Source organism: Cyanistes caeruleus, unplaced genomic scaffold (assembly GCF_971803275.1).
Source record: "Cyanistes caeruleus unplaced genomic scaffold, bCyaCae1.hap1.1 HAP1_SCAFFOLD_80, whole genome shotgun sequence".
NCBI classification, from domain to species: Eukaryota; Metazoa; Chordata; class Aves; order Passeriformes; family Paridae; genus Cyanistes; species Cyanistes caeruleus.
Window position 1 is genome coordinate 575,640 of NW_028255890.1, and position 21,482 is coordinate 597,121.

Genomic DNA, 21,482 nt, shown 5'->3' on the forward strand with positions numbered 1-21,482 from the left:
GCAGCTCTCTCTCCCCTTTCAATAAATTGAGCAGGGGGCCCGAGTCCTCATTGGTGAGACCTAGCCAGGGTCTGACCCGGTTTAGTGACCCGCATAGGGAATGGAGATCTGCTAGAGTTTTAGGATTACCAATAATTTCCAATTTTTGTGCAACAACCATCCTTGCGGTAATTTCCAGGCCCAGGTATTTCCAAGGTGGCATCCTTTGAACTTTGTCTTCCTGCAATTAGAATCCAGCAGAGGTTAAAACTTTAACCACTAGGTCAAGGGTGTCTTGCAGCATGTTGTGTTTGGGACAGCATACCAAAACATCGTCCATGTAATGCAAAATGATGGCATCTCTCTTTTCAGCACGCACTGAGGACGGCAAAGACCCCACATACCACTGGCAGATGAAGGGGCTTGCTTTCATCCCCTGAGGTAATAACTGTCCAGTGGTACCCTTTCATTGGGGCTTCTCAGTTAATTGTGGGAATGGAAAAGGCAAACCTTGGCGCATCAGCTGGGCGCAGGGGAATTTGAAAAAACCAGTCTTTAATATCCAGTACTGCTAGGAGCCAATTTTGTGGTAACATAGTTGGGGATGGCATACCTGGTTGAAGAGACCCCATGTCCTCTATTTTTTTGTTTCTTTCTCTCAAATCCTGAAGGAGGTGCCATTTATCCTTCCCTGGCTTTTTTATTACAAACACCGGGGAATTCCAAGGGCTGATTGTTTCTACTATGTGTCATTTGGCCAATTATTGTTCTACTAACTTTTCTAGCACCCCAAGTTTTTGTCTGCTGAGAGGCCACTGGTTCACTCAAACTGGATTATTATCTACCCAAGTGTCTTGGGTTGATTAGGAGGTTAAATTGTATCCCCATTCATCCACCTAACCCAGACACAGGTTTTGTATTCTTAAAATTTCATCTAAGAGTAAAAGTGAGTGGAAAAGAAGCACCGAGTCTGTTATCAGAGACTGTACTTGCTCCCCCCGCATCGGGAGTTTTGACTTCCACACAGACAGACAACAAGACACAGATCGCTTTGGCTTTCCAGCTAGCCGGAGCAGAGAGGTCTTCCTGGACTGTTTTCTTTCCCCTTTCCTGAAACGAATCGAACCTGCTCTGAACTGAGGACTCGAGGGAGCACCGGGAGCTTGCACCCGTGGACTACCGGGAGCCCAGCCTGGGCAGCGGCATTTTCCAACACCAGAGAGACTGATAACAGAGCAAACACCCACAGCAAAGAGACCCTCTGAAGTTTGTCATCTCTTCTGAACGGCAAGAGGTTTTGTAATTTGATATTGTTCATTCTTGTGCCGGGTAGTGCTGTGGATGTGAAATAAACAGGTTTTTTCCACTTCACTCAGAGAAATCTCTTCCCGAACCGGTTGGAGGGTGGGAGAAAAGGGCCACGTGGGTTTGCTTCCCTGGGGGAGCCCCACTGGAGGTTTTCTCCCAAATCTGCCCTAAACCAGGACACCAAGATAACTTTTGGACCGGACACTCTACAGTGGCCTCCATCAAAAATCCAGAGGTGTCTCAGGAATTGATAATTTCACTCCCCACTGGGACATGGTGTCTCTTCCCCACAGCGGGCACTTGTAGTCAATAACAAAAGGTCGGACACTAGCTAACCTACCCTCCAGACCTTCAATCTGGACGATACCTTTAGCAATTTTAGCCAGTTTCATTCCTCCAACACCCTGTATTTTTCCTGCCATGGGTTACAGTTCCCAATGTGAGGGCCACACCTTTTCAGGTATGATAGTCACATCTGCCCCAGTATCAATTAACCCTTCTACATGGAGATGTTCTGATTTATGTGTTAAGTTCCATCCCATAATGGGTTTGTCTTCACCCACTACTTCTGCCCAGTAGACTCCTGGTGCTTTGTCATCTACTGGGATTTCTGTTGGAACAGGGATCACCTGGGCTATTACCTGCCCTTTGTCTACATAGAAAGGTGGTTGAGGGCACCTAGCTAAGAGAGTGAGGTGTGTTAGGTCTCCCTTAATTGTCATGGGAGCCACCTCAATCTCTATTGGTGAATGTGCTGTGTCTCCAATAGCAAAATACCTACTATCCAGTCCAGACGGGTCTTGTGAATTATCCTGCAAGTCTACTCCAATGACAGTCCAACGATCAGATCTGAAACAAAAAGCTTTAGAAGTTATGTCGTGGTTTTAAACCAGTAACTAAGAAAATTACTTATTTCTTGCTGTGAGATATGGATTAGAACAAGAGCAAAACAGGCATAAAACTTAAAAGGAATAAAGAACGTTTATTCACAAACTACAATAATAAGAACAACAGAATAAACTTCCAGAAAAACCTTTTTTATCCCCCACTACCCACTATTCCCTTGTTCACATGACCACAGAGACAAAAACTTTGGAACTTGGATGGTTAGAACAGTCCCAATTCCTGCTACAGTCTTTTCACCAGTCTTTGTAGAGAAACAGAAGTCTCTTTCTGTTAATTTATGGAGTTTCTCACTAGAAAACTACTTCTGTTATAGTTTTCTATTGCCCTGATGTCAGCTGCCCAGAACTGCTGTTATCAGAGCTCACTCCTCCCATTTCACATCACTCTGAAGTGTGTATGGGCCATGAGTCTAGGGATGGTATTTTAAGGACGAGTTATTCAAAAGCAAAAGTCTTCTTCATCTGTCTCTGTAAGCTTCACTAGAAAACAGTTTTCTCATTGCCTCTCAAGGCTTCAAATCCTCCAGCACTTCACTGTACCACAATTACTCTACTTTTTACTCAAAATTTACACTTTGAACACTTTATTCCTCCCTACATACTCTATCATGAATTAAAGGAGTTCTTTCAGGACTTTATTGTCCATCTCCATAACTTGAACAGAAAAATATTTCATCTTAATTAAAGCATCTCCTTATTCTCTACCTTTTCTGAAGCTTCTTTTCTTTTCTGTCACTGGTAGTTTATAAAGTCTCTTTTCATGTTGATCACTCTCTTTTTCCCTCTCTGGATAAAAAAATTAATCTGCAAGTCTCATCTGGGTAATGAAAGGGTTAAAATCTTGCCCAGGCTTTGTAGATGGTTCTGTGACTTCTGTCAGTGCAGGAGCTGGAGCTGTCATTGATAGAAGATTCCTCATGGCTGTTCTGGAAAGTGTAGTCGCCGCCTTAGCCTGCCGCAGGTTCAGAGCCTCTTTCTTTCTTCACTCGGCAGTCTCTAGTAAATTTAGTCACAGCAAAACCTGCAGCCGAGCCAGAGATCAGCTTGGCTTGGCCAGAGCCCGGGGAAAGCCCCCCGCAAGCCCCCATCTCCCGGCCGAGAGCCGCTGGGTCCAGCCCAGCCCCCGCCCGGCCACATGGCCGGGCAGAGAACGGGAGGCCTGGAGCTCTGTTACCTTTCACAGCCAGGAAACAAAGAGCCCAAGAGTGCTCTGACTTTACATCTTAAGGTAGGGTTCACAAGTTGATCTCCCTTTTCAATGCTCAAAACTGCTGTCAATTCCCAGTAATGACCGATAATTGGTCAGGAGAAAAGACTCTCATCAGCCACCAGCAGCTTCAACTTCCTTAGCTCTTAAAACCACCTTAAAGGTAAAGTCACCTCATGACAAGTTACAAATCACTTACTGAATCACTTTTGCGGTTGCCAGACCTTATTAGGCAAACGTTCCTCACAATTATATTTCTGCAGCCTCTCAGCCCGCTCCCTTTCCTCCCCTTTTCCCATTAAAATAGAGTCTTTTTTCTGCTTCAGGTCTGTCATTTTTATGTCTCTGCGCTTGACAGAAAAGCGCTGAGACTTTAGTTTCTTGGTTGACTGGCTAGAGCTTCTTTCTAGTGTTTCCCTTGTTGCTGGGTTTGAGGACAGTTCCTTGCAAAATGTCCTGGCCTCTTGCACTGGAAACAGACGATGTGCTGCAGCTGTTCTGGTGACATCTGTGGCTTATTCATTCCTGCTGTCACTGCTGCCACTGTCCTTGGGTTGCCTGGTTTCTTGCCGTGTACACTGTACAAGTCTGCTTTCTGGGCACATGGCTTCAATCATATCTGCTATGGTGGGTGGAGGGTTAATAGGTAGACTCAGAATTACTCTACGACAAGCGTCGTTGGCATTTCTTTGGGCCATTTCTTGAAGCAGATCTGTCTGGGCCACTGGTTCTTTAACTTGTCTCTGTATCTGTAGTCTCAGTCGATCTACAAACTGTAAGAAACTATCAGATGGCAGCTGGTTAATATTAACATAACTGACTTGAATATCAGCTGCTATTGTATACTACAGGAGCCGCTGTTAGCATACCTGCATCTTCTCCACGGCTGGTATTCCCTGGGCTTCTCTGCCTGCACCCCCCCACGCCGGGCTCTGGGGGCTCCATTCCCTCACCAAGCCTGTGGAGAGACCCAGCTCCTCCCCTGCAGGAGCCAGGCGGGGGCCCGCACCCTGCCACGCCAGGCTCGGTAGGCTGGCACCCCCCCATCGGGAGGCAGGGCCGGGACACCCCTCTCCCTGCCCCTCTGCAGGAGCAAGGGGCGTAACTCTCTCTCTCCCTGCCCCTTCTCCCTGGGGAACAGGGGCCGGAGGGATAAGTGGATACAACACGGACTCAAAGTATCTAGACACAGGAGGCCCAAACTTGCTGGAATAATCCAAATTGCAGATTTATTGTCTGTCGTCCATCCGGGGCAAGAAAGAGACAGAAATGCCCTGGGTCTTATCTCTTATACAAAGGGGTGCGGGTGATCGGGGGATACAGAGAGGTCACAGCCAATAGGAAGGGGGAAGGGAGAAGGTTCTCAGGTAGGAACTAACATTACACAAAACAGAGGTGAGTTTTACTCTTGGGAGATACCAAGATTTTTAGACGCACTACAACAACACATGACATGTGGAAGGCAAGCCCGCCCTCAAGCACGGCCATCCAAGTCAGTCAGGGGCACAGGCTGCAGCTGAAGCTGCCAAACGTTGCTGTGAGGCTGGCAAGTGAAGAGAAAGCCATTGTGGTCAATTCTGCTGAAGCCTTTTGCCAAATCAAAGGCAACTGTGCCCACAGCCTCCCCCGGTTTGGCACCTGGCTGCTGCGGATGCCTCACTGTGCAGGTGCCGACGTTGGGGCTGCTGCTGTTCCTGTGCACACTCTGCTGCTGTTCCTGTGCACACTCTGCTGCTGTTTCTGTGGGCTCCTGAGTCGCTTCAGCAGCAGCGACTGGGCAGCCCTGCTGGAGGAGACATCACCACCCTCCCCTTGGTGGCAGCAGCTCTGCGGACCCCGAGCTCTGTGTCAGGGGAGCCTCAGTCACAGCACCGTGTCCTGGGCAGCCGCGAGGGCCCGGGCTGGCGGCCAGCCCTGCCTCTGCCCACTGCCCCTTATTGCAGGCACCCAGTGGCCGTGGCCTGGCAGCACCCCCCTGCCCTGCATGTCCCCAGCCAGCCCAGCCTGGGCACACCTTGGGCTGTCCGCACCCTCCTGGAGGGGTGTTGTCCCAGCCTCGAGGGCTTCTGCTGCAGGCCTGGGAGACATTCTGGGGAAGTGCCAGGTCGGCCGGCTGTCAGGAAAAAGGTGGCTGCCCGGGGGCTGCTTATGCCCTCTGACACCCAATTCCTCAGGTCTTCCCACCGGTCCAGCCTTTCAGGGGCCTCCTGTCCCCTTTGGAGCCTCCAGCCTCCACACATGCCCCTCACGCCTTCCCACGCTTTTGTCTTGCCTGGGCCTCCACAGACCCTCATCCATTTACAGCCTCCCAGTGCCCTGTTCCCTCAGAGTCTCCCCCAGCGTGGACCAGCAGCAGCGCCACAGCCCCACAGGAGCTCCAGAGGAGCAGGATCAAGAGGCACATGGGAGCCCTCAGCAACCCAGCCAGCACCACACGGGCACGAGGACACAGATGGCGGCGCTTCCTGGCTGAGACAGCATTTGTGCCTTCAGCAGAACCACCAAAGGCCAAGGGTTTCTGGCCATTTTCCCTGCACCACTGCATGCCTGGGCAGCTTGCTGAGCTGTGATTCCCCAAGTGGAATCACATTTTCCCCGCTTCCTCTATGCCCTGTACACCATGGGCAGCAAGATAAAGGTCTTGGGAAGTGACTGCCTATTATAATATATACTATATTTATATCCTAAAAGAAAATGAAAAGAAGAAAAGAACAATATTTAAGAAACAAAAAAAAATCTCTGCTGGTTCAGGTGGCCCCAGCAGACAGAGCCTGCCGGGTCAGTTGCCAGCAGAGCTCCAGCAGCGCAGCCAGCTGAGGCCCAACAGACGAGGCCGTGTCCTCCATGCCCTGCGCAGCTCAACTTGCAGGTTCTCCAAGATGGAATATCGAGCCGTCTCTACTGCCTGGGTGATGTAAAATGTTTGAATTGCCAGGTTTCCGATGGCAGGGCTGGTGTCACAAACCACGTTCTTAAGGGCTGGAAGAGAGATGAACAGAGCCACGGTCAGATTCCCAGACCTGCGGAGGCCCACGGAGAGCCCCCGGCCAGGGCCATCCCAGCCGGCTCTTGCCATGGCCAGCAGGGAGCAGGGACCAAGGGGATCAGCCCGAAGCTGCTGGCCACGAATGCCCCACGTGAAACCTCGGAGTGATCCACCCACGCCGCCCCTCATCCGCACATTGAGCAGAGACCTTCGCAGACAGTCCAGGACTTGCAGCTCCACCCAGCAGCCCCGCTGACAGCCCGCTGCCCTCACTCACATTTGTAAATTAGCTGCAGGTCTTCTTTCTGCCGCCTCAGGAGCCGCCCGGCCATCCCTGGGAACACAGAGCCTGTCAGGGCCCCAGCGGCACAGCTCCCTGCCAGCGGCGCTGCCAGCCCTGTGGCCACACGCCCTCCCGCCCCGGCAGGGCTCAGCCCGGGCCCGTGCCGCATCCTGACTCAGCGCAAGGGCACGGCTGCCAGAGGCCGGCAGCAGCAGCCCCGAGGGGAGGCAGGGCTCCAGGGCGTGGGGCCCGGGTGCCGCTGCCGGGGCAGCAGTCGGGGCCGGGGCCGAGCTGTGGCGGGGCGCGGAGGGAGCCCGGGCTCGTGGCTCACCGATGAACCTGATGGCCGCCGCTCGCAGGGGCTCCTGTGGGCTCTGCAGGTACGGCAGGGCCCGACGCAGGTCCTCCGCCGCTCGGTTCCTGTCCTGTGCCAGCTGGAGAGAGCGGCAGGAGGGAGGGGTTGGCGCGGGCTCTGCCCCTCGGCCAGGCGCTGCCTGCCCGGCCAACCCTGAGGCCCGGCCAGCAGCCGCTGGCGCCGAGCTCTGCAAGGGGCAGAGGGCCGGCTGCTGCCCAGGGAGCCGCGGTGCCGCCCTGCCCTGCAGCCCCAGTGGATCGGGGCTCCATCGGAACCAGGCTCGGGACCACAGGAGCCTGAAGAAGAAGCCGTGCGGCCCCCGGGGGCGGCACTGGGCAGGGGCGCAGCTGCCAGCCCCACACACCGAGCGCTGGGGACAGGGGGCTTCTCCAGGCTGAGGCTGGGCCTTCCAAGCCGTCCTTACCAGGCACTCGGTGATCATCCACAGCTTCTTCTTTTTCACAGGTCTTTCAAGATCTCTCCTCTTCAGGAACTCGGCCGCACAAAGCAGCGTTGCCCAAGAAGCCTGGAGAGCAGCAGAGACCCGCAGATGGCCCCACAAGTCAGGACACAGGACCCGCCCGCATTCGTGTGCCAAGGCCAGGAGGAGGCTGCAGCCGGCAAGGTGCCAGGGCAGGAGGCGGCCGAGCCCCCTCCCCGGGTGACAGCAGCAGCCCAGGAATCCTCACCTCTGCCACCTGCTGGTTCTCGTCATGGCAGTGGAAGAAGAGAGGCAGCAGGCTGTGGTGCACGTGTGACTTCAGGGCCTTTTTTTCCTTTTCTGTTAGAAGAGTCATCAATGATCGGAAGAATAATATGGACACCAGCTGCACCTGGCTATTATCCTATATGAAAGGAAGGAAGGAAAAAAGACCTCAGCCCTGTCTGCATGGGGCTCAGCAGGGCGCAGGCCTGAGAATCCCCCGGGCACCAAGTGTCTGGGCAGCAGCCAGTGGCCTCGGCTGGGGGCACAGAGCCTTACGTGGTCAAAGAGTGGCAGGAGCGCCTCAGCCAGCTGCAGGGCAATGGGGCTGGGTATCAGCATGTCCTTGTCCAAGACGATAAAGCTGAGCACCATGACTGTCATCCTGACTATCTCTCCATCTGCATCCCACAGGAAATCTACAAGACTTTCAGTCAGGCTCCGCATTTTTTCAGCCTGTGTGGAAGACAAGTCTGTGAAACGCCACCCTGCTGCCACAGGGCCAAGAGGCCAAAGGCCTGTCCCAAAGCACTCAGGAAGAAGCAGGAGGCAGGAGAGCTGGCAGCAGCTGCCTCGGGGCCCGAAGCCCAGCCGAGCCCAAGGGACTGCGTTTCCCGGCGCAGCTTCAGCCACTGCCCACTTCTCACCATCGAGGGATCGTCAATCAACTTGAAAAGGGCCCTGAGCGCCAGGTGACGCTTGTCCCTGCTCTCGCTCCGCAGGTGCCTTGAGAAGATTTCCAGGACTCTGTTAGCGCTGCGTTCGCTCAAGTCCAGGTAGTCCAGGATCTGAAAGGCACAGGGCAGTGACAGGGGAGGCAGCCGGCAGGAGCCCAGAAACAAGACAGGAAACAGGGCCCGGGCAGCAACACAAGGCATGGGCACCGTCCCAGGCAGCTGCAGCTATGAGAGGGCAGAGAGGTGGCAGGCAGCTCTGCAGGGAGGCACTTTTGGCCATCAGGCTCACCTCCACAAGGAATGCCAGGGCAGGCAGATCCCAGCGTGCCTCCTGTGTGCTGAGCAGCTGGAGCAGGTAGGGAACGATGCGGGAACACAAGGGGATAGAGGCAGACGACATCTCCCTGCCAGGGTGAAAAAGTAGCCCAGACTGTGAGCTGGGAGGACAAACATCTCCCAGGACTGATTGACAGAGTTCAGATCTTTGAGCACCATCCTGCAAGGATAGGGGACCTGGGCCCTTGGGGAGGTGACTCCTTGTGGGCACCCTCCTTTCCCAGCCTTTTCCAGTCTCCCTAGCCGTCCCTCGGTGACGAGGCCCTCTGGCCCACGACAGTGGGGACTGTGTTGGGCAACCTCAGCACGGGGCACAAATGCCAGAGGCAGTGGGGAGAAGGGGGTCTCACCTGGCCAGCAGACCCACGGCATAGTGGTGGGTGTCAGCAGAGAGCAGCTTGTCCCAGCCACGCTTGTGTTCCATTTCCACCACCACTTCCTCACGATGCATTTGGCACAGCAGGGACTTCAGGGCCTGCACTGCAAAGCTGTGTGCACAGCAAAGCCCAGGTCACGCTGGGAGCACTGGCTCGTGCCGTGGAGACATGGCAGGGACAGGAGGAGTGGGATAGAGCACCTGTTGGGGCTGATGGCAAGGCCGTGTTGCTCCTGGCATCCCTTCCAGAAGGCATTGAGATCCTCTGGCATCTCCAAAGTGCTGAAGAACACTTGGAAGAGCAGATGCACAAAGAGGCGGGGGAAATGCACCGTCACTACATGTGGGACGCAGGGCATCTGAAGGATCTTCCACATCAGCACAGTTGCCTGCAGAGGACAGAGAACCCTGAGACAGCACTCAGTGCCGAGGTGTGCGGGTGGCAGGGCCTGAGCGTGGCAGGGAGCGGTCAGGGGAAACCCCTGGGGAGCTCCACGCCTGGTGCCCCTGAAGCTGCCCCTAGGCCAGGTTTCAGCCCAGTGCCTGAGGCAGGGAGATGCAGTTGGGGAAGGAGGAAACTGAGCTGCTGAAGAGGTGGCTTGCCATGGGCTGAGCAAAGGCCAGTTGCAGAAACTCACAGCCAGGGCAAAGACACCCGTGTTGTCTCCATCAGAGGTGCGCGTGCTGTGCTCTGGCCAGTTCCCCAGCACATCGAGGACTATCCGGTATGCCCGCTCCGCTGTCCTGGGCGAGCACAAGATGGTCTTCCACATGGTCATAGCAGCTCTGCGGGGCGACAGCTCTGTCTCACGGGGGTCTCAGACACATCCCCGTGGCCTGGGCAGCAGTGGGGGGGAGCTGAGCTTGCTGCCAGCTCTGCCTCTGCCTGCTGCCCCTCGCCAGCAGCAGCAGCCAGGCAGCCCAGCCCTGTGGGGACAGGGCCCTGAGGGCCATGGCATGGCAGCAGGCTCGGGGACCGATGTAGCAGGGCTGGGAAAGGTCCCAGGTAGACAGGACCCTGGAAGTCTCTGTTGGTCAGACACCTGGGCCAGGCTGTGCAGGCTGATGGGCTGAGGAGCCCTGAGCCCTCTGGGCACGTGGGCCCCGTACCTGTCACACGTTGGGGCCACACGCAGGAGAGCAATGACCACGTCAGCGGGCTGTGCCTCGCTCAGATCCAGCAGGGTCCTGTTCAGCCTGTGCTCAGAGAACTGATTGGCCATGAGCCACTGGTGGATGTACCTCACCATGGCAGGCACCTGGAGAAAGCACAAGGGGAGACTTGGAAAGCTGCCACAGGGAGTCAGGAATGTCCCCAGCTTCCCCAGAGAAGTGCTTCCCTTCTCAGCACGCTGCAATGGCCTCAAAGGCTTCGAGTGATCAGCAAGCGTGGCTTGGGAGGCCAAGCGATCCCTGGAGGATCAAACCCTGGCCACAGGCGGCTTACTTGCTTTTGACTGTAAAAACCCTCTTCTACAAGCATATCCAGCAGGGCAGCAGTGGCCTTGGTGTTGAAGATGTATGAATAAGGTCTGAGCCCAGTGGCCACGGCGCTGGTCCCTTCTTCCCGAATTCTCTTGATGAAGCTGCAAACCAGCTGTAGGAGAAGGGCAGGAGACAGAAACATCGGGGATGTTCCATGGAGTGCTCGAGGCGTGCTGCTGGGCTGAGCAGTGCCAGCAGGCCCAGCCCAGTTGGGGATGGCTGCAGGTACCTGCGCTGTTCTGCGGAAGAGGCCACCGCCAAGGTCCTGCTCTTGTGTCTGGGCCATGGCTGCATCTGGCAAAGAGCAGCCAGAGCTGAGGGGCTGCGGGAGAGGCCGGAGAACGCAGCCCAGCCCTGCGATCCCCAGGCAGGGACAGCCCCGCGGATGCCCCAGGGGATGGAGCACGGCCACTGCTGGGGGGGCAGCCCCAGCCCCTCTTTTATGCTGTCCATGGGTGTGTCTCCACAGGACAGGGTGGGATGGGATGAGATGGGATGCAATGGGATGGGATGGGGCCAAGATGGCCGCAGGCACCAGCCCTGTGGCCCAGCTCTGCCACTCACCCTCCTCCAGCGGCCGGAACTGCTGCACCTCTTCGGTCTCTGGTGCTGGGGCAGCTCCAGGGCCTTCTTCCTCTTCCTCCTCCTCCTCCTCCTGCACCCAGGCCAGCTTGGGCACTCTTGGGGGTCGCTGCTCCATATCATCTTCAACACTCTCCCATCCTTTCCATAGGAACAGCACCAGGGGATGGCATGGCATGCAATGGGATGGGGCCAAGCTGGCAACAGGCGCTAGCCCTAAGGCCGAGCTCTGCAACTCACCCTCCCGTGGTGCCTGGAACTCCTGCACCTCTTCAGTCTCCTGTGCCAGGACAGCTCCAGGGCCTTCTCCTTCCTCCTCCTCCTCAACCCAGGCCAACTTGGGCACTCTTGGGGGTCGCTGCTCCATGGCAGGGACTGGATTTATAGCTACTTGCAGGAGAGATGGCTTGGAAAAGCTCCGAGTCAGCAAGTCCTGCAGTCGTGCCTGGAAGGCACCTGCAAGACTCAAGTCCGGGCAAGACGGCAGGACAGCGAGTCCTGCACTTGTGTCTTGAGGGCTCCTGCCACAAGGACAGGAGGCTCCTCGTCAAGATTTGAGGTCTGGTCTCAAGGGCAGTGACTGCAGGGATGGGCGACACCTCGGAAAAGCCCCGGGTCACCAAGTCCCACGGTCTGCCCTTGACAGAACCTTAAGAAAGAAGCCTCGGCAAGGCCACAGGTCAGCAAGCCCTGTGGTCTGGCCTCGAGGTCACCTGTTGGAATAACGCTTCGGAAAAGCTCCGGGTCCGACACAAACGAGTGTGCTGTGCGGGGGCTCCTCACAGCACCGCTCTGACGCGTCCTGTCCCGTCGCGTGCACCGAGCACTGTGGCGTGGTCCTGTCACCGCCAGCTCCTATGCCACCACATGTCACAAAGGGCCCTCTGACACCCTGTCCCTTTCCATCCCATGGTGACCATATGTCACAAAGGGCCCTCACGCACCCTGCCAGCTGCCCTGGTTCCCCCTGCCCCCATCCCCCCAAAAATGGCCCAGGTTGGGAGGAATCTCTTGCCCAAAGGGTCTAAGACAGCCCAACAGGATCTTTAGGAATGCCTCAAACCATCAGCCAACGCTGCCCTGCTCTGCAGGCTCAGGGCAGCAGAAGGAGCCCCCAGGGCTGCCGACGCAGCCGCAGCAGGAAGGGCACGGGGCCTTGCACAGAAGCTGGCACGGCCTCCTTGGGACACGTCCCAGCTGGTGGCCATTCTAAACCTGCAGGTGTGACACAGACAAGGAACGTGTGGGCCAGGGCACGAATGCTGCTCTGAGCCCTGGGGCCCGGCCAGCACTGAAATCAGCAGGTGTGGCAGAGTCCCCGCCAAGGCAGACCTGCCACCCCACCCGAGCCCTGGCAGTGCTGGCACTCGTCTCCTGCCCCAGAGACCTGTACCCCTGGGGGGCTTCTGTGCCAGAGGGCAGCCAAAGCCCACATCTTTTTAGAATTTTTCCAAAGCCTGCCGACTGTTTTCAAGGTTTTCTTCCTATTTTCTCCCTAGTGCACAATCTCCAGAAATTGTGCTTTTCCATCCTTTTGCATTTATTAAATTGACCTGCAATGACCAATCAATCAAAATCCTGGGAAAACTTGAACTTCAGGTTGAACCCGGGCAAAATATTTATCTCCCACACTTGAAGCCATGAATTGCCAAGTACTGTCCCCGCTGTCATACCCTGTCCCCTGTAGGTGTGCTGATGCCATTTCAAAGGGGTTGCCAATGAAAACCAGTTTGAAGATTTTTGTAGTTTCCACATTGGCATTCAAATCCTTGACTAGAAAAATCACATGTCAAAATTTCTAGGATTCTTCCATACCAAAGCTGTCATCTTCACCCTGGATTTTAGAGTGTCTGAACAGTCACACAAGGTTTGAGTTTTAGACACTACAGAAGAAGTCTTTGCTGTTGGGCTATACCATGACATCAGCATATAGTCCTGATGATTCCTTTAGGCAGGAGCAGCAAACACAAGAATGAGCCAAACAAGCTATTCCTGTGTTCTCATGTCCTGCACAGCAGTAACTGGGAATTCAAGAATGGATTCAGGAAGCAATGGGTGCACAGGGAGCCACAAAGACTTTGGGATGCTGAAATGGACCAGCCTGGTGCCTGTGCCTGGGCTGCACCGGGCTGAGCTCCAACTGGACGATCTAACAATGGCTGAATGGACACACCGTGGGCCACAGGAGACTCCTGCTCCCAGTTCTGTGAGCTACAATATTCATTTGTGATTCACCAGATGATTTTTTCATCTTTGCTTGAAATCCAGGAGAGGAAAAGGTCAACATGGAGAAGTGTTCTTCCAATTCTAGTGACAGTTGTGTCTGCACACCACCTGTGCCCATGGCAGGGTGGTTGGAAGTGGATGATGTTTATGATACTTTGCAACACAAAATGTTCTGAGATTCTGTGATTCTCCAAGTGGAGTGGAAAACTAAGCCATGTAAGTCCCTGCTTTTTTTCAGTGCATGCTGCTTACTCCTTTGTTCCAATCAAGTCCAGGATTTTGTTTCATGTGTCTTTAAGGTGCCTGGACAGAAGAGAGGGAGGGCAGCTGCAGCACAGGGCTCATGTCCCATCAGAGTCTCTTACTCTCTCTCTCATGATGGCGCTGATGCCGCTGCCTTGGGACACCTGAGTGTGGAAGGCGAGCCCGCCCTCAAGCACGGCCATCCAAGTCAGTCAGGGGCACAGGCTGCAGCTGAAGCTGTCAAGCGTTGCTGTGAGGCTGGCAAGTGAAGAGAAAGCCATTGTGGCCAATTCTGCTGAAGCCTTCTGCCAAACCAAAGGCAACTGTGCCCACAGCCTCCCCCGGTTTGGCACCCGGCTGCTGCGGACGCCTCACTGTGCAGGTGCCGACGTTGGGGCTGCTGCTGTTCCTGTGCACACTCTGCTGCTGTTCCTGTGCACACTCTGCTGCTGTTCCTGTGCACACTCTGCTGCTGTTTCTGTGGGCTCCTGAGTCGCTTCAGCAGCAGCGACTGGGCAGCCCTGCTGGAGGAGACATCACCACCCTCCCCTTGGTGGCAGCAGCTCTGCGGACCCCGAGCTCTGTGTCAGGGGAGCCTCAGTCACAGCACCGTGTCCTGGGCAGCCGCGAGGGCCCGGGCTGGCGGCCAGCCCTGCCTCTGCCCACTGCCCCTTATCGCAGGCACCCAGTGGCCGTGGCCTGGCAGCACCCCCCTGCCCTGCATGTCCCCAGCCAGCCCAGCCTGGGCACACCTTGGGCTGTCCGCACCCTCCTGGAGGGGTGTTGTCCCAGCCTCGAGGGCTTCTGCTGCAGGCCTGGGAGACATTCTGGGGAAGTGCCAGGTCGGCCGGCTGTCAGGAAAAAGGTGGCTGCCCGGGGGCTGCTTATGCCCTCTGACACCCAATTCCTCAGGTCTTCCCACCGGTCCAGCCTTTCAGGGGCCTCCTGTCCCCTTTGGAGCCTCCAGCCTCCACACATGCCCCTCACGCCTTCCCACGCTTTTGTCCCGCCTGGGCCTCCACAGACCCTCATCCATTTACAGCCTCCCAGTGCCCTGTTCCCTCAGAGTCTCCCCCAGCGTGGACCAGCAGCAGCGCCACAGCCCCACAGGAGCTCCAGAGGAGCAGGATCAAGAGGCACGTGGGAGCCCTCAGCAACCCAGCCAGCACCACACGGGCACGAGGACACAGATGGCGGCGCTTCCTGGCTGAGACAGGGTTTGTGCCTTCAGCAGAACCACCAAAGGCCAAGGGTTTCTGGCCATTTTCCCTGCACCACTGCATGCCTGGGCAGCTTGCTGAGCTGTGATTCCCCCAGTGGAATCACATTTTCCCCGCTTCCTCTATGCCCTGTACACCATGGGCAGCAAGATAAAGGTCTTGGGAAGTGACTGCCTATTATAATATATACTATATTTATATCCTAAAAGAAAATGAAAAGAAGAAAAGAACAATATTTAAGAAACAAAAAAAATTCTCTGCTGGTTCAGGTGGCCCCAGCAGACAGAGCCTGCCGGGTCAGTTGCCAGCAGAGCTCCAGCAGCGCAGCCAGCTGAGGCCCAACAGACGAGGCCGTGTCCTCCATGCCCTGCGCAGCTGAACTTGCAGGTTCTCCAAGATGGAATATCGAGCCGTCTCTACTGCCTGGGTGATGTAAAATGTTTGAATTGCCAGGTTTCCGATGGCAGGGCTGGTGTCACAAACCACGTTCTTAAGGGCTGGAAGAGAGATGAACAGAGCCACGGTCAGATTCCCAGACCTGCGGAGGCCCACGGAGAGCCCCCGGCCAGGGCCATCCCAGCCGGCTCTTGCCATGGCCAGCAGGGAGCAGGGACCAAGGGGATCAGCCCGAAGCTGCTGGCCACGAATGCCCCACGTGAAACCTCGGAGTGATCCACCCACGCCGCCCCTCATCCGCACATTGAGCAGAGACCTTCGCAGACAGTCCAGGACTTGCAGCTCCACCCAGCAGCCCCGCTGACAGCCCGCTGCCCTCACTCACATTTGTAAATTAGCTGCAGGTCTTCTTTCTGCCGCCTCAGGCGCCGCCCGGCCATCCCTGGGAACACAGAGCCTGTCAGGGCCCCAGCGGCACAGCTCCCTGCCAGCGGCGCTGCCAGCCCTGTGGCCACACGCCCTCCCGCCCCGGCAGGGCTCAGCCCGGGCCCGTGCCGCATCCTGACTCAGCGCAAGGGCACGGCTGCCAGAGGCCGGCAGCAGCAGCCCCGAGGGCAGGCGGGGCTCCAGGGCGTGGGGCCCGGGTGCCGCTGCCGGGGCAGCAGTCGGGGCCGGGGCCGAGCTGTGGCGGGGCGGGGAGGGAGCCCGGGCTCGTGGCTCACCGATGAACCTGATGGCCGCCGCTCGCAGGGGCTCCTGTGGGCTCTGCAGGTACGGCAGGGCCCGACGCAGGTCCTCCGCCGCTCGGTTCCTGTCCTGTGCCAGCTGGAGAGAGCGGCAGGAGGGAAGGGTTGGCGCGGGCTCTGCCCCTTGGCCGGGCGCTGACTGCCCGGCCAACCCTGAGGCCCGGCCAGCAGCCGCTGGCGCCGAGCTCTGCAAGGGGCAGAGGGCCGGCTGCTGCCCAGGGAGCCGCGGTGCCGCCCTGCCCTGCAGCCCCAGTGGATCGGGGCTCCATCGGAACCAGGCTCGGGACCACAGGAGCCTGAAGAAGAAGCCGTGCGGCCCCCGGGGGCGGCACTGGGCAGCGGCGCAGCTGCCAGCCCCACACACCGAGCGCTGGGGACAGCGGGCTTCTCCAGGCTGAGGCTGGGCCTTCCAAGCCGTCCTTACCAGGCACTCGGTGATCATCCACAGCTTCTTCTTTTTCACAGGTCTTTCAAGATCTCTCCTCTTCAGGAACTCGGCCGCACAAAGCAGCGTTGCCCAAGAAGCCTGGAGAGCAGCAGAGACCCGCAGATGGCCCCACAAGTCAGGACACAGGACCCGCCCGCATTCGTGTGCCAAGGCCAGGAGGAGGCTGCAGCCGGCAAGGTGCCAGGGCAGGAGGCGGCCGAGCCCCCTCCCCGGGTGACAGCAGCAGCCCAGGAATCCTCACCTCTGCCACCTGCTGGTTCTCGTCATGGCAGTGGAAGAAGAGAGGCAGCAGGCTGTGGTGCACGTGTGACTTCAGGGCCTTTTTTTCCTTTTCTGTTAGAAGAGTCATCAATGATCGGAAGAATAATATGGACACCAGCTGCACCTGGCTATTATCCTATATGAAAGGAAGGAAAAAAGACCTCAGCCCTGTCTGCATGGGGCTCAGCAGGGTGCAGGCCTGAGAATCCCCCGGGCACCAAGTGTCTGGGCAGCAGCCAGTGGCCTCGGCTGGCGGCACAGAGCCTTACGTGGTCAAAGAGTGGCAGGAGCGCCTCAGCCAGCTGCAGGGCAATGGGGCTGGGTATCAGCATGTCCTTGTCCAAGACGATAAAGCTGAGCACCATGACTGTCATCCTGACTATCTCTCCATCTGCATCCCACAGGAAATCTACAAGACTTTCAGTCAGGCTCCGCATTTTTTCAGCCTGTGTGGAAGACAAGTCTGTGAAACGCCACCCTGCTGCCACAGGGCCAAGAGGCCAAAGGCCTGTCCCAAAGCACTCAGGAAGAAGCAGGAGGCAGGAGAGCTGGCAGCAGCTGCCTCGGGGCCCGAAGCCCAGCCGAGCCCAAGGGACTGCGTTTCCCGGCGCAGCTTCAGCCACTGCCCACTTCTCACCATCGAGGGATCGTCAATCAACTTGAAAAGGGCCCTGAGCGCCAGGTGACGCTTGTCCCTGCTCTCGCTCCGCAGGTGCCTTGAGAAGATTTCCAGGACTCTGTTAGCGCTGCGTTCGCTCAAGTCCAGGTAGTCCAGGATCTGAAAGGCACAGGGCAGTGACAGGGGAGGCAGCCGGCAGGAGCCCAGAAACAAGACAGGAAACAGGGCCCGGGCAGCAGCACAAGGCATGGGCACCGTCCCAGGCAGCTTCAGCTATGAGTGGGCAGAGAGGTGGCAGGCAGCTCTGCAGGGAGGCACTTTTGGCCATCAGGCTCACCTCCACAAGGAATGCCAGGGCAGGCAGATCCCAGCGTGCCTCCTGTGTGCTGAGCAGCTGGAGCAGGTAGGGAACGATGCGGGAACACAAGGGGATAGAGGCAGACGACATCTCCCTGCCAGGGTGAAAAAGTAGCCCAGACTGTGAGCTGGGAGGACAAACATCTCCCAGGACTGATTGACAGAGTTCAGATCTTTGAGCACCATCCTGCAAGGATAGGGGACCTGGGCCCTTGGGGAGGTGACTCCTTGTGGGCACCCTCCTTTCCCAGCCTTTTCCAGTCTCCCTAGCCGTCCCTCGGTGACGAGGCCCTCTGGCCCACGACAGTGGGGACTGTGTTGGGCAACCTCAGCACGGGGCACAAATGCCAGAGGCAGTGGGGAGAAGGGGGTCTCACCTGGCCAGCAGACCCACGGCATAGTGGTGGGTGTCAGCAGAGAGCAGCTTGTCCCAGCCACGCTTGTGTTCCATTTCCACCACCACTTCCTCACGATGCATTTGGCACAGCAGGGACTTCAGGGCCTGCACTGCAAAGCTGTGTGCACAGCAAAGCCCAGGTCACGCTGGGAGCACTGGCTCGTGCCGTGGAGACATGGCAGGGACAGGAGGAGTGGGATAGAGCACCTGTTGGGGCTGATGGCAAGGCCGTGTTGCTCCTGGCATCCCTTCCAGAAGGCATTGAGATCCTCTGGCATCTCCAAAGTGCTGAAGAACACTTGGAAGAGCAGATGCACAAAGAGGCGGGGGAAATGCACCGTCACTACATGTGGGACGCAGGGCATCTGAAGGATCTTCCACATCAGCACAGTTGCCTGCAGAGGACAGAGAACCCTGAGACAGCGCTCAGTGCCGAGGTGTGCGGGTGGCAGGGCCTGAGTGTGGCAGGGAGCGGTCAGGGGAAACCCCTGGGGAGCTCCACGCCTGGTGCCCCTGAAGCTGCCCCTAGGCCAGGTTTCAGCCCAGTGCCTGAGGCAGGGAGATGCAGTTGGGGAAGGAGGAAACTGAGCTGCTGAAGAGGTGGCTTGCCAGGGGCTGAGCAAAGGCCAGTTGCAGAAACTCACAGCCAGGGCAAAGACACCCGTGTTGTCTCCATCAGAGGTGCGCGTGCTGTGCTCTGGCCAGTTCCCCAGCACATCGAGGACTATCCGGTATGCCCGCTCCGCTGTCCTGGGCGAGCACAAGATGGTCTTCCACATGGTCATAGCAGCTCTGCGGGGCGACAGCTCTGTCTCACGGGGGTCTCAGACACATCCCCGTGGCCTGGGCAGCAGTGGGGGGGAGCTGAGCTTGCTGCCAGCTCTGCCTCTGCCTGCTGCCCCTCGCCAGCAGCAGCAGCCAGGCAGCCCAGCCCTGTGGGGACAGGGCCCTGAGGGCCATGGCATGGCAGCAGGCTCGGGGACCGATGTAGCAGGGCTGGGAAAGGTCCCAGGTAGACAGGACCCTGGAAGTCTCTGTTGGTCAGACACCTGGGCCAGGCTGTGCAGGCTGATGGGCTGAGGAGCCCTGAGCCCTCTGGGCACGTGGGCCCCGTACCTGTCACACGTTGGGGCCACACGCAGGAGAGCAATGACCACGTCAGCGGGCTGTGCCTCGCTCAGATCCAGCAGGGTCCTGTTCAGCCTGTGCTCAGAGAACTGATTGGCCATGAGCCACTGGTGGATGTACCTCACCATGGCAGGCACCTGGAGAAAGCACAAGGGGAGACTTGGAAAGCTGCCACAGGGAGTCAGGAATGTCCCCAGCTTCCCCAGAGAAGTGCTTCCCTTCTCAGCACGCTGCAATGGCCTCAAAGGCTTCGAGTGATCAGCAAGCGTGGCTTGGGAGGCCAAGCGATCCCTGGAGGATCAAACCCTGGCCACAGGCTGCTTACTTGCTTTTGACTGTAAAAACCCTCCTCTACAAGCATATCCAGCAGGGCAGCAGTGGCCTTGGTGTTGAAGATGTATGAATAAGGTCTGAGCCCAGTGGCCATGGCGCTGGTCCCTTCTTCCCGAATTCTCTTGATGAAGCTGCAAACCAGCTGTAGGAGAAGGGCAGGAGACAGAAACATCGGGGATGTTCCATGGAGTGCTCCAGGCGTGCTGCTGGGCTGAGCAGTGCCAGCAGGCCCAGCCCAGTTGGGGATGGCTGCAGGTACCTGCGCTGTTCTGCGGAAGAGGCCACCGCCAAGGTCCTGCTCTTGTGTCTGGGCCATGGCTGCATCTGGCAAAGAGCAGCCAGAGCTGAGGGGCTGCGGGAGAGGCCGGAGAACGCAGCCCAGCCCTGCGATCCCCAGGCAGGGACAGCCCCGCGGATGCCCCAGGGGATGGAGCACGGCCACTGCTGGGGGGGCAGCCCCAGCCCCTCTTTTATGCTGTCCATGGGTGTGTCTCCACAGGACAGGGTGGGATGGGATGAGATGGGATGCAATGGGATGGGATGGGGCCAAGATGGCCGCAGGCACCAGCCCTGTGGCCCAGCTCTGCCACTCACCCTCCTCCAGCGGCCGGAACTGCTGCACCTCTTCGGTCTCTGGTGCTGGGGCAGCTCCAGGGCCTTCTTCCTCTTCCTCCTCCTCCTCCTCCTGCACCCAGGCCAGCTTGGGCACTCTTGGGGGTTGCTGCTCCATATCATCTTCAACACTCTCCCATCCTTTCCATAGGAACAGCACCAGGGGATGGCATGGCATGCAATGGGATGGGGCCAAGCTGGCAACAGGCGCTAGCCCTAAGGCCGAGCTCTGCAACTCACCTTCCCGTGGTGCCTGGAACTCCTGCACCTCTTCAGTCTCCTGTGCCAGGACAGCTCCAGGGCCTTCTCCTTCCTCCTCCTCCTCAACCCAGGCCAACTTGGGCACTCTTGGGGGTCGCTGCTCCATGGCAGGGACTGGATTTATAGCTACTTGCAGGAGAGATGGCTCGGAAAAGCTCCGAGTCAGCAAGTCCTGCAGTCGTGCCTGGAAGGCACCTGCAAGACTCAAGTCCGGGCAAGACGGCAGGACAGCGAGTCCTGCACTTGTGTCTTGAGGGCTCCTGCCACAAGGACAGGAGGCTCCTCGTCAAGGTTTGAGGTCTGGTCTCAAGGGCAGTGACTGCAGGGATGGGCGACACCTCGGAAAAGCTCCGGGTCACCAAATCCCACGGTCTGCCTTGAGAGAACCTTGAGAAGCCTCGGCAAGGCCACAGGTCAGCAAGTGCTGCAGTCGTGCCTGGAAGGCACCTGCAAGACTCAAGTCCTGGCAAGACGGCAGGACAGCAAGTCCTGCACTTGTGTCTTGAGGGCTCCTGCCACAAGGACAGGAGGCTCCTCGTCAAGATTTGAGGTCTGGTCTCAAGGGCAGTGACTGCAGGGATGGGCGACACCTCGGAAAAGCCCCGGGTCACCAAGTCCCACGGTCTGCCCTTGACAGAACCTTAAGAAAGAAGCCTCGGCAAGGCCACAGGTCAGCAAGCCCTGTGGTCTGGCCTCGAGGTCACCTGTTGGAATAACGCTTCGGAAAAGCTCCGGGTCCGACACAAACGAGTGTGCTGTGCGGGGGCTCCTCACAGCACCGCTCTGACGCGTCCTGTCCCGTCGCGTGCACCGAGCACTGTGGCGTGGTCCTGTCACCGCCAGCTCCTATGCCACCACATGTCACAAAGGGCCCTCTGACACCCTGTCCCTTTCCATCCCATGGTGACCATATGTCACAAAGGGCCCTCACGCACCCTGCCAGCTGCCCTGGTTCCCCCTGCCCCCATCCCCCCAAAAATGGCCCAGGTTGGGAGGAATCTCTTGCCCAAAGGGTCTAAGACAGCCCAACAGGATCTTTAGGAATGCCTCAAA

General features: G+C 57.6%; 2 protein-coding genes across 5 annotated transcripts; both read right to left on the minus strand.

Annotated features, from left to right (window-relative positions):
- Positions 1-6,052: 6,052 nt before the first annotated feature.
- On the minus strand, positions 6,053-12,739 carry LOC147646760 (maestro heat-like repeat-containing protein family member 7). Of its 2 annotated transcripts, XM_086873018.1 has the most exons (16): positions 11,423-12,739; positions 11,165-11,323; positions 10,830-10,894; positions 10,563-10,712; positions 10,226-10,374; positions 9,754-9,901; positions 9,317-9,504; positions 9,090-9,227; positions 8,693-8,807; positions 8,374-8,514; positions 8,006-8,182; positions 7,713-7,868; positions 7,448-7,549; positions 7,000-7,102; positions 6,663-6,719; positions 6,053-6,378 (listed from the first exon to the last, which is right to left on the minus strand). In XM_086873018.1, the coding sequence occupies exons 1-16, from the start codon at positions 11,547-11,549 to the stop codon at positions 6,179-6,181; spliced, it is 2,175 nt and encodes a 724-aa protein (XP_086729144.1). In that variant the 5' UTR covers positions 11,550-12,739; the 3' UTR covers positions 6,053-6,178. The 2 variants fall into 2 exon arrangements, with proteins under 2 accessions (XP_086729144.1, XP_086729145.1); XM_086873019.1 differs by having other exon boundaries at positions 11,165-11,701.
- Positions 12,740-15,042: 2,303 nt separating this feature from the next.
- Positions 15,043-21,292, minus strand: LOC147646761 (maestro heat-like repeat-containing protein family member 7). 3 transcript variants are annotated; one of them, XM_086873015.1, is made up of 16 exons: positions 20,409-21,292; positions 20,151-20,309; positions 19,816-19,880; positions 19,549-19,698; positions 19,212-19,360; positions 18,740-18,887; positions 18,303-18,490; positions 18,076-18,213; positions 17,679-17,793; positions 17,360-17,500; positions 16,992-17,168; positions 16,703-16,858; positions 16,438-16,539; positions 15,990-16,092; positions 15,653-15,709; positions 15,043-15,368 (listed from the first exon to the last, which is right to left on the minus strand). In XM_086873015.1, the coding sequence occupies exons 1-16, from the start codon at positions 20,533-20,535 to the stop codon at positions 15,169-15,171; spliced, it is 2,175 nt and encodes a 724-aa protein (XP_086729141.1). In that variant the 5' UTR covers positions 20,536-21,292; the 3' UTR covers positions 15,043-15,168. The 3 variants fall into 3 exon arrangements, with proteins under 3 accessions (XP_086729141.1, XP_086729140.1, XP_086729142.1); XM_086873014.1 differs by having other exon boundaries at positions 18,303-18,887; positions 20,409-21,264; XM_086873016.1 differs by having other exon boundaries at positions 20,151-20,687.
- Positions 21,293-21,482: the final 190 nt, after the last annotated feature.

Coding starts and splice junctions, on each gene's coding strand:
- LOC147646760 (XM_086873019.1), bottom strand. CDS start 11,549: ATGGAGCAGCGACCCCCAAGAGTGCCCAAGTTGGCCTGGGTTGAGGAG. Junction 8,808..9,089: donor GCCGTGGGTCTGCTGGCCAG/GTGAGACCCCCT, acceptor TCACCCTGGCAG/GGAGATGTCGTCTGCCTCTA. Junction 7,103..7,447: donor GGATGATCACCGAGTGCCTG/GTAAGGACGGCT, acceptor CGCTCTCTCCAG/CTGGCACAGGACAGGAACCG.
- LOC147646761 (XM_086873014.1), bottom strand. CDS start 20,535: ATGGAGCAGCGACCCCCAAGAGTGCCCAAGTTGGCCTGGGTTGAGGAG. Junction 17,794..18,075: donor GCCGTGGGTCTGCTGGCCAG/GTGAGACCCCCT, acceptor TCACCCTGGCAG/GGAGATGTCGTCTGCCTCTA. Junction 17,501..17,678: donor CCCTGGCATTCCTTGTGGAG/GTGAGCCTGATG, acceptor TGTGCCTTTCAG/ATCCTGGACTACCTGGACTT.